Genomic DNA, 18,612 nt, shown 5'->3' on the forward strand with positions numbered 1-18,612 from the left:
AACAGAAAAGGAAGTACTTGATTTTATGATGCACTCCACTTAACTATTCCCTTAAATTTGTTGGGAATTAGGATTCTCTGGCAGCTGATTTTAATAAGATCATTGTAATTAGCAACTTTCTTCATTTCTAATACTTTACTTATCATTATATGATATTGTTACTTCTTAAATTAAAGCCTGGAATAATTACACACAACATTTATTATTCAATAAACTTTGTAAAGCCATATTATGAATTCCAAATATGTATGCAAAAGGTCAGACAGAGTAATGCTTGCTATGGATTTAAGCATGTGTCTGTATTTATTTTTGTTTTCTGATCCTTCTAGAATTAGTAATATTCATAGCTAATTCCAGAAAAATTTTCAAACTTTTTCTGATACAAAGGGAACATCTTTAAGAAAAGCTGAGCTGTTAACTCAATCACATTTACATAAAATCTGTGGGGTTTTCAGCAGAATGCCAGTTGTCTGCATGTCATATCAGGTGTCTTTACCCAAAAAGAAAGTTATTAGTTTTGTTTCCTATTTACAAAATTATTTTTCTGTTTTACAGTAAAAATTCAGTTGCACATTTTCAGAAAAATGAGATTACTGTCTCTGGGAAGTATATACTGGTAACTAAATCTCTAGTCAGTTACTGTAAAATCCACTGTGTGGAAGCTAGATTTTCTCATTTTGGCTTTTTGACTTGATAATTCTTGGTGTACAATGGTCTCTTTTGCATGGAAAAGGAATAATGAGTGTGCTCATACAGAAAAGGGTCTGTAGTGTGAGGCTTATAAGCTGAGGTACATTCAGATGCCTACTCCTTTACTCTTAAATCTGTTAAATTTTACCACATAAATCCCTCCAAAACAGAGTTTGTTGTATGCTTTTAGCGCAAACAGTACTGCTTCCACACAGTATATTCAGGTATTTCACTAGATCTAGGATTTCCTCTGTATAACCTACTGAGCATGCAAGCAAATGAAATCCTGTTAATGAAGTCCAGATGCACATGGAAAAATATACTTTCTTAACAAGGTCTTTGAATCCCCCATGATGACCTTTTAAGAAGCCTGTCTCTCTCCACTGACTATATGGAAGGAAAGCTTGGAGTGGCAAAGCAATGGACATAAATTTGTGAAAAATGGGAAGTGGAAGCTTGTGAACAAAAATTAAGTATTCAGAAGATAGTTCAATAACAGTAAAATAAAATCCTTTGTCATTTTTTCAAAGTGGATTTTTCAAGTTTGGCTGTTAAGAATTAATCTTTCAGAGTATTCAGAATTTCAATAGCATTTTTGTATTCAAAACAAAATCCTAATTGATTTCAGTTCTACTTCTAAGTACTCAGGTCATTATCTATGTGATTCTACTAAGCAAACATACTGTTCTGGCAAAAAGAAAGTGACAAAGCTTTGTAAGCAGTCAAGATATGACAATTTTAAGTAAAGTATGCTGCTTAAGTAGTTAAACTGACCATTACTTTGGAATTGTAAAACACAAAGACACAGAGCATCTCATTAACACCAACATTCAGCTTCATTAACTGCAGGAATATTCTGGCTTTTCCAGTTGCCCAACTCATTCCACACTCAAATTTTGAAACAGATTTAAATAATAACCCTTCGTATGGCCAGCATGTAAAAAGTGCATAAAAATGTGAGGTATAAAGTGTCTGATTAAGTAAAGAATGTTGAATGATTTATAGAAAAGTTGTCAGCATTTCCTATATTACAAAACAATAAGCAGTAAGATTATGCTATTCTGTGCATATCTGTCTTCTATCCTTAAAGTTTTCAGATAAGAACCTGATCTGAGCTGCCTCTAATAACCATAATAAGTTACTACAGATCAAAAGAAACCAAAACACTACTCTGGATTGGTTTTGCTACCAAATAAAAAAGTGAATAAATCTTAGGTGTAAGTATGTTCTCATGGGCAGTTATGAAAATATTGGATATTTTTAGATATATCTTACAAATGGAGTTATTTTAAAATCTGGGTTCAAATATTTCCAAGGATTCAACAACACACTGTAATGAAATGTAGTAAAATGTTTTAGTGATCAATAAATTATTTCTTCTGGTAGGAACAAGGTTTTTGCATTCAGTTATGATTTCCTTTTACTGTGTTTTTTGCTATTCTGTAAACAATTGTTGTCTGCTACCAAAAACTTAAAATTACCTATAGTTGCTGAAGCTGAGAGAAGTCATTAATCATTGTCTCTGTCATATTAATAATGCACTCACATATGTTCATTACATCCCATTCTTAACATCCATAGTGAAGTTCCAAATACCTTGGCATATTAGCCTACATAATCTTAGCGTCTGTTCAGGTTTTTTTTTTGGTAACGAATTAACTAACTAAATAAACCCCCCATACATATTGAGGTAGTATTTTATATCATATTTCATTGTAACTCTATCAGTTTCAATGCAGCTGCAGAAATACAAACTGCAGAATGGAGGAATCTGATTTCTACTATGCAAATTTTACAGTGTAGGTGAGACTGGTTTTTAGGAGCTAAATTCAGCTCTCAAACTGCTTCTGCTGGCTCTGTAACTGAGAGCTAATTAGCTTTTATCTATAAAAGTTCTGTTTTTCTTGAGGTAAATCACACAAAAGTGGAAAGCAATGATAACATGGTCAAAATATAACATATCACAGCAATGTAACTACAAAGCTCCTAAACTGGAAGAAAAAGCAATAAAAGGAAAACAAGTGAAAACATCTATTCTGTGCCATGATATCCCTAAAGAAGAATGGGATTTGCCATCTTTGAAATAAGGTCTTGATCATCCAGGAAAGAGAATGGTCCAGTTGGAATCAGTAACAGACATCCACTACTTCTTCTACAACAAAATTAATTTTTCCCTAGTTATTATGATGGCAGTACTTCTAAGAGAAACACTCTTTACTGAACATTACAACAGTCAGCACTGGAAGACTGTTAAGTAGATTATAAGTGACACTAATAGACACAATTATTGCATCAATGAAGTATTTTTTATCTCTCATTACCTATCAAAAAGACCTTCCAAAAAAGGGAATCTTTCCCCTATTGTACACAACAACCTTCCTCACCAACTCCTCTCTAAAAAACAAATTCATCCCTCAATTTAAAATGAGGAAAAATATTTGACTTCTAATGCAGAGAGTTTAGAAGTTTGGACACACTTCCAAATATTTGCAAGGGCCAGTGCCCCAATTTCATGCCACAGAGTTTTGGAATTCAGTGCCATTATGGTTTTGGTAGATAATGAAAATACTGAACTCCTTCAAATGCTTAAAATATTGGATAGTCTTTAGATTTGAGAAATTTTATTTTTTGTCGTTGTTGTTTTGCTGGCACTCTGCCATCCACTTTGTAATAGAAATTTACATACACAACAAAGAAAATCCATATTGTATTTAAAATACACATTTTTAAGTTTATTGTGAAAAATAATGGGAAGTAACATTATAATTGAATTTTATTTTAACTTATGAAGCAAATGTTAGTTTTCTCATATTAATATCTGCATATATGGGAGAGGTTTTGTGCTCAATCTCACAGATTATGTGACTTTTCACTAAGTTAAAATTGCATGTGGTATCAATTTCTGTTAAGAAATCAGTAAAATCAAACTTTAATCTTTAAGATTTAGATTTTAAATCTGAAAATGCTGATGCTTGAGACTGTCAATGTTCATACAACTGAAGTCTGAAAAATCTTGAAATGAGCAGAATTCATATCTGTAAAAGTCTGAGTAATTGGATCTTTCCTGCACTTCAAAGCTTAACTTTTCCATAGACCACATGCCCAAGAATTTAAATCTTGTAATGTGGTATATACAAAATATTTTATCTGCATGTTTTCAAAATCAGTAGTAACAAAAAGAAACAAACGAACACATGCAAAGACATCCAAAGTATACTTACAATTGTATTTAAATACACATATATGGTATTTATCTCTATACTCTGCTGTATGTCTGTTCAAGAATACATGTTGACATGGAGAATGGCATTACTACTAAGCTTTGTTCACCATAATAACACTATTCATCCAATGTTAATAAAAACTGGAATCAATTGTTTCCTGAGTTGTCACATATGCATTTTATTACATATATCATTGAAAAGGATATTTTTCTGAAAGAGAGTATTATTAAAATCACTTCCAATTTTTCACTTGTTTATTCCCTATTACAAAGCAAGAGTAATGACAATGGCAAATAAAATAAATTAAAAACTGTTCTTACCATGACAGCTGGGCAGGGCTCTGTTCCATCCAGGTCTTCCATCATCTCCCATGATACATGTTAGTGTAGAGTATCCCTGAAGAACATACCCTGCATCGCAGTAATATGTAACAGTGGAACCCAGCTTATAATCCATTCCAAGTCTTGTTCCATTCATTATATTTCCAGGATCAAAACAAGACTCACGAAGTTTTGCTGTACAGGAAACAAGTGTGAATATAATTCTAAATATAATCCAAAATTAATAAATAATAACTATAAATAAAAGAAAAATTCTAAATATTTCCTGGAGTTCCCTTGAGGCTTTCTTTGAGCACCCTGTAGAACCTGGGGATTTTTTTAAGAAGACTTTCCATCAAATTTTTTCTTTCCTTCATTTTAACAACTACAAATTACTATATAATAACAGAAACTATGTCTTCTGTCCTTTTTTTGAGATAATTTCTATATTGCTCCATCTTTTTTTCCAGAATTCATTCCGATCAATGATAAATTTATGTAGTTACATTAAGTTACATTTATGGACATCTTTACAGTAGATAAGGCATATCCTAGTTTTAAAATCTGTAAAAACTGGTAAAGAGAGGAAGTCAATATGAACAGTGTTTAAAAATAAGAAGTATGCAAACAAGAACATCTTCAAAATCAATGAACTTGAGTTTCTATATGTATATAATATGATGGTATATTTTCATATCCCTCAGTGGAGGAAAAAATATTAAAAATATACCCTAAATGTATCTAATTTTTTACCATTTATAGCTATTTGTTTCAAATTATTGAAGTAAATTCAAACATATGCATACGCTTTTATATTTGCTTCCCTTTTACTTCTATAATGTGAATACCAATGCCCAGTAACAGAATAAACAAAAATAAATGCTCAAAACCTCTAATTAACAGCATTATTGTGCAGACTGTGCAAAAAGTAAAACAATTAGGAAATAATGTAATTTCCCTTAAGGAGAAAAGAGTAAATGTATTATGTAGAAGCTGGAGTAAAGCAAATTATTTTGTGCTGTGCAGGATGGAGTCTGCAATAATATATTTTATCAAGCAGAAGATAGAAATTTCAGATTTCTTTAACATTTAATGGTGCTGTGGAGAAAATCAATAGTGAACACTTCTTCATTTTCTACAAGACTGGTGCCAGCTTTCAAATACATTAAAAAAAAAAAAAAAAAAAGTTTTTTTTTCCAGGAATATTTGCACTGTGTAACTTTCTGCTACAGGTAGGTATGGTTGCCAAAAGCCTATATGAGCTTTGAACTTCCTGGTAGGCTTTTTAAGAGTTTTATATAAAAAGACACTTTAACTGATCCTATGAGTACCTAAACTGAAGTTTCTGAAAAATTACAGATAAGTGGGAGGAACAATTATTATTTATTTGACTTTAATATAGTTTGGCCACACATAAACTATTGGTCACTACCAGAGCCAATCTAATGAACTAAATACATCCCTTTAAGGCCGCTTTTATGTTGTAGTATTTCTGAGATTGTGTCTACATTCTAAGAAGGAAACACAGAATAATTATTTTGAATTTTCAATTTCACATCTTCTGAAAGAATGTTGTGATCTCCTAATGTGTTTAAAAATTTACTATGATTTGCATACATAACCTACAGAGCATGGTTCTGATATGAAAAACAACACAATAAAAAATAATAATTACAATACATCTTTAATCATTAACAACAGGTGTTAAGTATTCACATGAATTCATATAGGTGGCTGTAATGTGTTGCCTAAAACTTATTTAACACTCATTCAAAAATTTGGATGAACAATGAAAAGTCAAAAGATGCAATTTACTAGAAAGTCCGTAAGGTATCATACAGATATTAATATTTGTTATGTAAGCCAACCACACTTTCATTTGAGAAGTCTGGCAGGTTTTAGGCTAAACTTCAACTCTAAATTATCAAAATTAAGGGGAAAAAAAAGGAAAAAAAGGATAATTTAATTTGTGATTATAACAAATATTTTAGAAAATCAATACAATATCATTTTTTTCTCTCATTGAATGAATATTGATATAAATGTACTGATTGATAAATGTTGCTATTGTGAGATTACCATTCTTGAGTTTATGACAAAAATAATTCAAAATGTTTCAAACGCACTCTTGAAGGTACACAGATAAAGAAGATATTAGTACTAGAGAAAAAATAAAGAGAGAAAAATTAAATTAATCTATTATGTCCGGTGCATAAATCAAAAATTGAGAAAAGAATGATCTGTCACTGCACAAATTATCTCTAGGGAAAAAATACAGTCCTGTAATTTTCTTTTCCCCAAAATTATAGTTGTGACAGGCTCCTGAAATTGCTGACTAAACAGTAACAATGTAACTATAGCAATACAGTTTCATAATAACAATTCTGAAAAATAAAGCCTGAAATACTGAACACCTTTAAACTACTTTTGCAAATCTGTAGGAACTGCTAAGTAAACTTGTAGAAAAAGTTAGAATATGCTACAATATATGAAGAACAAATCAAATGAGACAAAAGGATTCTTCAGATCTGGCTGAGAACCAGTGCAAAAAAGAACAAGAAGACTGTTTCAGCAAATTTAAAATCGCTGTTAGAAAAAGCAGGAGGGAAAGTTCTTCACCACTGATGTCATGTTGCTCCAACTGAGGAAAGCAAGACATTGATTATCCCTGTAGCCCCTCCCCTTTTTTTTCTAAGAATATTAATATAAGCTAAAACCACAAGATTTAGCAGAACATCAGAGAAAAAGCTGTATTATTACAAAGATTTTTTTTCAGTAACAGCATTTAAAAAAATATTTTCTGTAATAAGAACGCAGGAAATAATTTTTTTCATTAGGCAGTTCAGATTTGTAACATTACATACAGTAACATTACACCGTTGACTGTGCATACCAGCGTCAGCTCCTTCTGAACATAATATAATTTTGCAACAAGCTTCCAAGAAACCAGCATTTACTTCTTTGATAACATTGTCAAATCACTGGATCAAGTAAGGCTCTGAAATACAGGCTGAAAACAGTGACACGTGCTGTTCCAATCTCAAGTGCAACAAGGAAGTTGAATAACATAGAGCAATGATGCCAAAATCCTCCTAAAAACTAGTATCTCAGTGCATGAAAAACAGTACTGAAAGCCAAGAGAAGCAAGTGCTATGTCCAGATTGTGATGACTTACCATTCCATCCCTAAGTTTCAAAGAGCACAAAGCCATAATAAACTTCTTGGAGATAATATTACACACATACCCAACTATAGCAAGCATTCCATAATTACTCTTCAGAGTTCTTAATAGAACTAATAAGCTTTTCCTCCATTATAACATAGAAATGAAGTGAGGGAGAGAGAATGGGAATAAAACTCAACCAGAGACATGATTACAGATCAGACCTGGGACATGGGTCAGTCTGAGATTTGGATCTGAAAAATATGGCCCACCAATGAAATATAATTTGAGTACACTGTCACTTTAAATAGGATTAGTGTACGTGTTGGGCACAACTGCATCAGTTACAGCTCGTATCAAAAATTTAAGTTCACCAAATCAGAAAAATTTAAGTGGAAAGAGATGTAGTACAACTCCCTTGCACATCAGGGCCAATTACAATTAGGTTACTTAGGCCTTTATACAGTCCAGCTACGATCTTAAAGGATTCCAATGACATCATCTAAGAGCAAGCAGTTCCAATGTTTAACTTCTGCGCGATTAATTTTTTCTTAATATGTAATTGAAATTTCTCTTATGTCAACTTGTCAATCCATTAGCTCTCAGCTTATCACTATGAGCATCTGAGAAGACTTTGGCTCTGTCTTTTCAACATGCCAATACAACAACACTTGCTCCTTAGGTAGCTGGAGCAAACCCAGTTGGGACAGCTGATGCCAAATGACCAAAGCTGGATCATACCATATAGTATGGGGTCCATATCGTATGATGCCATGCCCAGCATATAAACTTTGGGAAGAAGAAGGAAGGGAGGGACATTTGAAGTCAAACATTTCTCTTCCCTGGTCATCACCACATGTGATGGAGCCCTGCTTTCCTGGAGATGGCTGAACATCTACCTGCCCATAGGAATGAATTCCTTACTTCACTCTGCATGTGTGCATGGCTCTTGTTTTCTATATTAAACTGCCTTTATCTCAACCCATGAGTTTTCTCACCTTTACTCTTCCCCCATCCTGCTGGAAACTGGAGTGGCCATTTTCCTGGGAAAACACCCTTTTGTGATTTTTTTCCTTGCAACTCACATTCCCATGTATCTAGGACTGAGGCTGCTATTCTATCTCACTTTGTCATGTTCTCTCCACATCCAGTTTATCCACTGACTGTCCCTCTGCATCTTCCCAGGTCTTTACTGCCGATGAGGTAACATTTGATGTACTCCGTAGAAACTTACAGCATATACATCATTTGCATAAGACTTCTGTATCTTTGGATAACTGCTCAGTATTGAGGTCATTATAAATCACTTGTGTGGCTAATTCCTTCAGATACTGGATACCTCTCCTCATGGTGGTCCATTTGCCTGAATGGATTATAACATCTTCTTAGAAGTGATACCTTTTTCTCATGCCTGGATGGAGTCACCTTCAGAGGCTGATGGCTTGTGCCCAATTTTCAATCAGTTTGTCAATGTCCCCTTCCCTAGAAAGGGACTTTTCTAGGTGCTGGACTTTTCCCTCTAATTCCAGATTACTGACCCTGTTAACCCAGCACTGGTGCAGCCAAGGTGACTGTTGATTGTATGGTCACTGACTTGTTTATGAGTTCTTCCTCTTCCTCTTCTTCCTCTTGGGATGGCCCTTTGGAGTAGCCTTCTTCACCCACTTTCTCCTCTTTTCCCTTCTTACTAGGAGTTTCACTCCTTACCTGATGCTTGTGTATAGGGATGTTTTCTGTTTGTGTGTAGGGGTGACTGATACCAGCATGGATTGTTTCGCTGGTTCAGTTGCAAGGCCTGTCATGGCAGCTGGAGAAGTGAGAGTTCCCACTGTTTTGCTGTCAGATCCAAAGGCCTCTTCACTTGAGAACAGTGAATTATGTTGAATAGGGCTTGGTAGATTTGGGCCAGGTCCCAGCACATTGCAATGATTTGTGTCTCTCCGGAATTTCTAGTGTGACAAGATACTTTTCTCAAATATTTTAGTAGTTTTTCAGCATTCTGCACTTGTTCAGGGTTGAACTACCAAAACATTGGAGGTACCCACTCTCCTTGGTACTCATCCACACTTTCCTGTGCACCCTATAACTTGTTAGTATCCAGCTTCAGGGCAGATCTCTGGGCAGTATTTTTAAATAATCGTTTAACCTCAAACAAAACCTGAAACTTGAAGGAGACACAGCAATATGAATATTCTGGTTTGAACATCTTAAGAATATTCAAAATTCTCAAGAGCTATTGAAATTAACCTGGAGGATAATGAAAAGTTGAAGGGGAAAGGAAAGGTGAAGGAGTGGGGCAAGTGCTCCTCCTTATCTGCCCCACAGATTGGCTCTGAGGAAGAAAGATAAAGGTTGTGATTGTTAATGGTTTTCAAGAGGTGGTTCCCTAAAAGTATATCTATAACAACAATACTGAGTAAAAATACCAGATTAGTCTCACAAACAGGAATTATTTTATCATATCTTGAGCCAGTGTTACACAGTCCATTCACAATTATATCCTTAATCCAGTCCCCAGAGGTAACAAAAGAGCATATATAGAAAGTTTGTTACATAACCCAATTCTCAGAACAAGGACAACAACTCTGACTCCAAACAAATCAACATTGTGACCAGTGACTATTAAATTAACATAATGGATGATTTAAAAAATTGTTTTAACACACTCTGGTCAGACCTGCAGTCAACTTGCCATAAAGGACTGTTGAGTTTCAGCCCCAGTCAGCAACTAAGGACCATGCAGCTGCTCACTCAGTGGGATCCACAGTGGTAAAGGGAAAGAACTGGAAAGGTTAAATTTGTAGTCATTTGTACACTGAAATAGGAATGGTTTAATAATTTAAATAAAATGTAATAATAATGACAACAATAACAGAAACAATAATAAATTGTAATGGAAAAGAGAATTTTAAAGAAGAGGTAGACATAAAACCCCAGAAAAACAAGTTATGTGAAGGAAAAACAATTACTCATGACCAACTGACTGATGCCCAACCAGCACCTAAGTAGGCTCCCCCAGGCCAGAATATCACATTGGAAAGCTGGGGTCAGCTATTGCAGCTGTGCTCCCTCCCAGTTTCTTCTGCTTCCCCAGATTCCTCACCAGCAAAGCAGTGTGACAAGCTAAATCCTTGACTTAGTCTAAGTACTGGTCAGTGACAACCAAAACAGCATGTTTTCCACATTATTCTCATCCTAAATCCAAAACACATCACTATACCAGCTGCTAAGAAGAAAAATAACTTTAATTCAGCTGAAACCAGAACTCTTTGTTCAGGGGTCCTGCCAGTCTGATTCTACCTCTCAAGATCCTTTGAGTAGCACTGACATATCCCTCCAAACTGATGTCCACAAATTTGGTCTGTCCCATCATACAGGTTGTCAACAAAGAACTGCATTATTAATCACAATTAATACTAGCAAAGAGTCTCAGCTCAGCAGTTAAACTGATTTTCCACCCATGTTTTTATAGAATAATAATAGAACAGAACCATAGAATCATTTAGGCTCCTCTAAGATCATTGAGCCCATCTGTAAGCCCAGCACTGCCAAATCCACCACCAAACCATGTCCCTCAGTGCCACATCTACACACTTTAAAATACTTCCAGGGATGTGGAGTCTACCACTTCCCTGGCAGTCTGTTCAATGACTGACAATCCCTCTCAGTGAAGACTCCCTTTCTTAAAATTCAGTCTAAACCTTCTCTGGTGTAACTTAAGCCCATTTCCTCTTGTTCTATTGCTTGTTACTTGTGAGAAGAGGCTAACCCTCCCATCACTACAATCTCCTCTCAGGTAGCTGCAGAGAATGTAAGGTCTCCTTCCTTCTCTCCAGACTAAACAACACAGCTCCCTCAGCAACTCCTTATATAACCTGTACTCTGGACCACTACTCCATTGTCCTCTCTGCATGCTCTAGCACCTCAACATCTCCCCTGTAGCGAGGGGCCCAAAACTGAACACAGGATTCAAGGAATGGCCACAGAGTAAGAGTTCTTATGACACACCTAGGTTAGGCAGTGCAGAGGAACATTCATCAGATATTCCCAGTAAAAATGAGATAGTTCACCAAGCAAGCTGACAATCTTCTTAAGGGATTTTGAGCTGTCCAAATTTCATAATCCTTGCATTTTTTATGTGAATTGAAATAGTTCTGTTTATGTCTCCTTTTATTTATATACTTTTTTTTTAAAGAAGACGTTGAAATGCATTTTCCAGTTATTGTGAGAAAAGCAGGAGATACAAGCCTCAAAGGTGAAGAGGAAAAATTAGGATTAGGTTGATTCCATTTTCCAACTTCCCTCACTTACATACACACACATAAAGACATACCTGCATCCTCCCATTACTTAGATTTTCAGTCCCTTTAAAAATGTGAAGATAGCTACAGCATTTTTCTGGCATTGTGACTCCTTGAATTAGTGAAAGACATCTTCGTGGCACACATGGGCTATCAGTAATGTTAGAAATAGTTTTCTGCCTCGATTACAAAGTGTCCCGTCCCTCTGTTAAAGGGGATTTGGGGAGGATTCTCTTTGATAGATTTCTCAGATGAAAATAAAGTGCAAGTACTTATTATATCCAAGAACTTTCTATCGACAGAGCAAGATAAGTGCTCCTACGGAAGTGGGATAGAAAACGGAGCAAAGAGCGGAAAAGAGAGGCGTAGAAACAGAACACCGGGACAGATCGCTGCGCTGTAGCCCTGGCGCCCTCGGAGCGCGCTCCGCAAACAGAGCGTGTGCCGCAAGATGCGGTGAGCTCCCCGGGCGGCCGCGCTTTCCACGCGGCAGCAGCAGCACCGGGTGCAGTTTCCAAGCGGCAGCAGCAACACCGGGTGCAGTTTCCAAGCGGCAGCAGCAGCACCGGGTGCAGTTTCCAAGCGGCAGCAGCAGCGGCAGCCGGCCGCGTGTCTCCGCCGGTGAAGAACAGGCTACCCCGGAGCAGCTGCGGTTCTCAGGGCCGGGCTCAGGCAGGGCGGCGGCGGCTCCGTGGGGAAACGGCGGAGCTCTGGGCTGCCGGGGGGTCGGGCTGCCTCGGGGAAGAGGCGAAGCAGGGCAGGACAGGTGCTGACAGGACAGACAGCCAGGGAGGAAGCAGGACCGCAGGGAGAAAAAGGCAGGTGAAAAAAGGCGGGGGAGCGGGGCCAAGGTGACGCTCCAAGCGAGCCCCGCTCCCTCCAAGAAACCCAGAAAAAGTGGCCCCCAGCAATGTTGCACTTAACTGCGTTTATGTGCCCAGGCTCCTCCCACAGTCTGATTTCCCGGGCATTTTTCCCCGAGCATCCAGGGATTTGCCCCCCGGCAGGAGGGGTCGCTTCCAGCCTGAACGTGGGCGCCTCGGCTGCCCTGCTCGGCTGCCAGGCGAAGCCTCCCCGGGGACAAGGCTCCCAGCACGGGTACAGCCCCCAGAGTAACTTCTCACCTCATGTATAACACATCTTGAGGCATAAATAAAAATTACATTGGTCCCTTTCACAAACTACAGCTGTTCACTTCTTTGTTTAAACCTAGATCAAGAATTGGAAGAGACTGTCTCCCCAATAAATATCCTTCACACCGGGATTGGTGGAAAGCAAACACTTTGATTCCATGGCATAAGACTTCATTCAACAGCACAGAAGAAAAAGATTGGACTCTTTAAAAATAATTTCTTTTCTTATTCTTCAGAAGTTCTGTGATCCTGCATAATTTCCTATAGCACTTCCATTTACATTTATTATTTTTGAATTTAGTTGAAAAGATGAAATATATTTAAGTGAACTGAAACACTTCATACATCTGGGCTCACCATCAAAATGGTTGAGACACACATAACTTTTCAGGACTAGCTCATACTGTGGAGAAAACTTCCTTGATGTTTATGGGACCCTGTGACTGTAGGAAAGTATAAGGAGGCTCCATGGACTTTACCAAGCAATAAATTATTCTTTCCTTTCTATACCTTCACACCTACTAATTGCTCTCAGAATAAATGGACAAGAAAGGTCTATACTAGCCCTATTTTCTTTCCAGCTGTCTTTACAGAATATTTTTATATTCATTTAATAGCAAATATTTCTGTTTCTCAAGCCATGCAGAGGCAGTTATGAAAGTTCCTATTAATTATATATTTTGCAAGTCTGTATTTTCTTGTTTACTGTGCTATGATGTCAGAGAGACCGGAGACAGGTGGACAGCTCTACTGTGGTCTATCATATGAAGGTCTAGCCAAAATAGGTTTTTATTTCCAGTATTGCACTCCTAGATTCTAGCATGCCATTTAATCTTACAGGACCTTAAATGCACCTAAATCAGCATGACCTGCTATGTAAAATAAAAAATAAATTAAATTCTGGATAAAATATATATATATGCTGTGAAGTTATGCCACTGCACCATCATTTTAAAAACCTGTAAACTGTTGTCTCAAATTGTTTCACAGAACCACAGACTCATGGAACAATTTAGGTTGGAAGGGTCCTTAAAGATCATCTAGCTTCAAATGCTCCTGCCACGAGCAAGGAAACTTCCACTAGACCAGGTTGCTCAGAGCTGCATCCATCCTGGTTTTGAACACGTCCAGGGATGGGGAGTCTACAACGTCTCTGGGCACCTTGTTCCAATGCCTCATCACCCTCTCAAATTTCTTCTTAATATCTAATCTAAATCTGCCCTCCTACAGCTAAAGGCCATTCCCCCTTGTCCTATCACTACATGCCCTCATGAAAAGTGCCTGTCCAGCCTTCTTGTAACCCTGCTTCAAACACTGAAAGGAATCATATGTTCAACATTACAGGTAAACAAAATCATACTAGAAACTTTATTTTAAGTTAGCAATCTTATAGCATTATACTTGTATGAATAGTTTATTCACATTGTCATACTCTGAGACAAAACAAAAACATTACCAGGCAGAAAATTGTGAGAAATTAAACCCAAATTTGCACTTATGCATTAAACTTCGTAAATATGTAAGACAATATTTTTATTTACCTTTGTACTCCAGGTGGAATCCAGTAAAACTAACAGATCCATCACTCCGAAAAGCCAGATGCATGGTATTCGAACTGCTCTCTATCCTCTCCGGCAGTTTGCTATCCTGAAAGCTCCCAATCAAGGGGCTATTACTGTCTGGCCCATCATAGATATAAAGAAAATCATAATTTGGTTCTATACTGAAGCTAGAGAACAAAAAAAGAGAAATGTCAGATGGAATATGCTTCGCCTAACATTTTCACTCTTATTAGCTTAAATTTGAAATTTACTATCACTGCTTTAATAAAAGGAAAAAAAAAATCTCTTCACTTTAAAAAAAAAAAAAGTTTATAGAAGTGTTTTATTAGCAAACACAGAAATACCACATCTTTTGGTTCACACCTTGGAAACAATTATTTCCTGCTAGCCAGAAAAAAAGGATAGTTTTTTAAATAGAGAAATAGAGAAAACAAATTAGTAACATATTTCTAAAGGTTTAGAAAATTAAACACCCTATTGGAACCCTTGGCAGAAATGCTCTATGAGTTTCCAGCCAGACCTAAACACTTTCAGACAGCCAGAGGATGATCTTCAAATATCTCTGAGAGAAAGAAGCATTTTGCTTAAGGTCAGTTTAAATAAAAAGATGAAATATTGAAACCTCACATTTTCTTCAAAACTAAGTTATAATTTGTTAACTTAGTTAAATTAAAACTTAATTTTAGTTAATGGCAGAGCATTAACTAATTTCACTTGTAAGATTGTTCCTGTACAAAAATAAAGTTTTTTAGAAAAGTCGTTAATAGAAGAATGAAAATCCAAACAATTTTGTCCCTACTTGACAGTAGCTCCTGACTGAAAGAAATGTAGGCATAAAAGTCCTGATAGAGATTCTTTTTAAACTTTTGGATTATTTAAAAAAAAATATTTCCTTATAAAAGAAATGCAAAAGTAAAAAGTCAACAGCTTTGATTATTAGAATGCCATAGTTCATCTTGAGTTTAAAAGGATTAGCTGGAGTAAGTTCCACTCAAAAGACTACTTAACAGTACTTAGTGGAATATTCAGTGTATCTCATTCTAGATCAGTCTGTGTGTCATAAATGAGGCAATTCTCAGTAAAGATGCAATCTACTTTGACCAAGACTAAGCTTCTGAGTTTCTATCAAAGATTCATAGCAACTGACCATATTTTGAGATTTTTTTAGCTTGGTAGTATTTGAGATCTATAGTATCTGGAGTCACACTGCAAAATACTTTGGTTTTTTTTATTCTAAGATGGAGGATCTCATATCTAAATGTAGAATATAAAAAGCAGAATATTTTTAAATATATTGAGCTCATGATATTAAACCAAATCAACAAAAGAAGTGCTAGTACACAATGGAAAGTTTCCTTATCAACTGACAACATTCAGAAATTACCAATAAAATAATAATTACATTGTAATTATGTAAATATAATTACGTGATTAATTTCCTTAGGATGAATTCAAGAAAGCACATACTATGTTACTGAGCACCAAGAATAGACAACTATATGACCTACCTCTCTAAAGAATTCATCACATTAGCACTGGTCAGAACAATATAGACACTATTATAGAACAACCAGCATAAGAAGAACTTGAATTTGATGGGACATCACAAGTACCATTTTTACTTTTTCTGTGACATATTTCCTCATTGGGATGCATAATTTTCACACTTAACAGATACAATAATTTATATCATGTGTTACATATAGGGCAGACAGCAAAAGTTCCTTTGTGAATTCTATTAAGCTCCATTTAGTCTTGTGATAAAAGAAAATTCTAAAACATTTCCATTTAATAGCCAGAACATCAGGAAGTATCTTGAGTATCCTGAAATTACATGGACTAATAAAACTAAATTTAAAGGCTACTTTTGAAATTTTGCCTAAATAGCAGGTGTCCCGTACAAATAGATGAATCAATAGTTTCCATCATTAAAGACCATCCTAGTTTGCAGACATTTCAGTGAGTTATTCTATGCTGCCTTCTCAGGAAATGAATCTTAGTTAAATTGAGTACCATCTACCTCAGCATTAGGCAGTGAAAACAGAATGTTTTTAGGGAAACAGCAATGAGTTTCTAAGCTCACCTGTATGTGTATTGATGACTCTGATGTATTTATTGTAGCTTAACAAAGATAACGATTACTAATCCATTTGATAGTCATATTAAGTATGCATATATTACCCTACAGAGATCTGAACAATAATAAAGTTATAAAAATAAAGCCAAAAATAAACTTATAAACATTACTTTTAAAATTAAAAATAGCAGCCTACCTGATAAATGCTAATGATATAACATAATCACTATTAACATTGATAGTCCAGTCACAATCTCTGCTGTGGGGGTAAGGATGAGGGAAGTTTGGTGAAAGTATAAAACCTGATGAGCCAGTCAGGTTTCCTCCACAGGGAGCTGTGAATAAAAATAGATTGAACTTGAGGAAAGAAGGTAAGAGACAAAGAAGCAAAGTAGCAGCAATCTGTTCACTGACATTAAGTGTCCTCAAAAGTTAAACAAGTGAGGTATTTACAAAGCTGTAATAGAAACAAACAAAAAATATATTCACTTTTTGCCTTAGACGAATACTAATATTGCTATGTGAAACACTTGGTTTTGAAATCTGTGTTCTTTTGCTTGCATAACATTATTTGAAGGTTTTTCTGAATATACTGTGAACTTGAAAAATGCTCTGGCTACACACATAAAAATACTTGACCGGATAAGCTTTCCTATTACTACTTGTTAAAGGCATTCTAAAAGAACATCCTAGGCTACATGTACTTACATTGATAATGCAATTATTTGCCTTTTCACCAGATAACAGTGATTAATAGTTCAGATCAAGATGGATATAACATAAACTAAATTAAAAAATATTCAAGTAATTTCAGTTTTCAAACTAAGAGATAAATAAAATAGATTTAAGCACAACCAGACTAAAATAACCACATTTTTCTATGTGATTTTGAGGTTCCCAAATGTTGTGGGGTTTCGGTCCAGAAAAATAAATAGTGAAAAAGAAGGAAGGAATAGTGAAGTTTCATTCTTCAGTATCGCATCGGGCCAGAGTTTATCTGGCTCTATCACTTCGGCCCACGCCAGGAGTGGTTCACACGCCCGGAGCAGGATGACCCGAGGTGTGACTGGAGCACTTGCTCTAAGGCTTTTTGGCTGTCAGTCTTTGCTCTGAGGAGACAAGGACGAGAGGGAGGTCTTTTGCATGGGATAATAGAGGATTTATTGCTCTGGGGAATCTTGGGAGAAAAAGACAGAAAATGCGAGCTTGCAACAGCTGAAATAGGGAGGCGGTGCAAAGGGAGGGTACAAAGCATCAGCTAATCAGAGATATCCTGGGGAGGGGAAAAGGCAGGGTTCACAAAATCATCATCCAATGAGAGAGGTCGGGGGGAAATTGGGTCACATGGACTAATCAAACATTGAATTTTAGGGGATTTCTGAAGTGGAAGTTCAAGCATGCAGTGGGCCTAAGACAGATTGACAGGAGACTCAGGGGAGATTGACAGTGTGGGGTGGGAGGGTCTCATTTGGACCAAACCATCAACTTAGGTAATAACAGAACATACCATTAACAAGAAACATACTGCAACACTTCAGCATACAAGAATATAGAGAATAATAAGGTTTTCACTGATCCAGCCTCTCTGGATCCCTCTGCAGATCCTTCCTACCCTCCAACAGATCAACACTCCAGCACAACTTAGTGACACCTGAAAACAGAGTTTGCTCAATCGTCTCATCCAGATCACCAGAGAAGACATTAAATAGGACTGGCTCCAGTACTGAGCCCAGGGGAACACCACTGGTGACTGGCCACCAACTGGATGTAACTGCATTCACCCTGACTCTGTGGACCCAGTCATCCAGTCAGTAGGTGCCCAGTGAAAAGTTCACCTCTCCAACCTATGAAGTCAGTTTCTCCTTGAGAAATGTGGGAAATAGTGTCAAACACTTTGCTAACCTCTAGATAAGTTAACATGCCCTGAGCAGGTGTCCTTGTCATACAAGGAGATCAGGTTGCTCATGCAGAACCTGCCTTTTATAAACCAATGGTGTCTGGGCCTGATCCCCTGGTTGTTCTGTATTTGCTGTGTGACTGCACTCAAGATTATTTGTACAGATAAAGATGATATGTACAGGTATAATTCAACCTGCTGGGAAATTTACAGATGTTTCCTAGTATCATTAGAAATACTGCATC

General features: G+C 36.5%; 1 protein-coding gene across 3 annotated transcripts in view; it reads right to left on the reverse strand.

Annotated features, from left to right (window-relative positions):
• Window positions 1–18,612, reverse strand: part of CSMD3 (CUB and Sushi multiple domains 3) — a 573,013-nt gene that overhangs the window by 154,645 nt on the left and 399,756 nt on the right. For all 3 annotated transcript variants that reach the window (XM_058831785.1, XM_058831783.1, XM_058831782.1), the window contains 3 exons: window positions 16,667–16,805; window positions 14,373–14,560; window positions 4,235–4,429 (listed from right to left, as the gene is read on the reverse strand). In XM_058831785.1, the coding sequence (XP_058687768.1) occupies window positions 4,235–4,429; window positions 14,373–14,560; window positions 16,667–16,805 (522 nt within the window). The remainder of the gene's footprint in view (window positions 1–4,234; window positions 4,430–14,372; window positions 14,561–16,666; window positions 16,806–18,612) is intronic.

This window comes from Poecile atricapillus, chromosome 2 (assembly GCF_030490865.1).
Source record: "Poecile atricapillus isolate bPoeAtr1 chromosome 2, bPoeAtr1.hap1, whole genome shotgun sequence".
NCBI lineage: Eukaryota > Metazoa > Chordata > Aves > Passeriformes > Paridae > Poecile > Poecile atricapillus.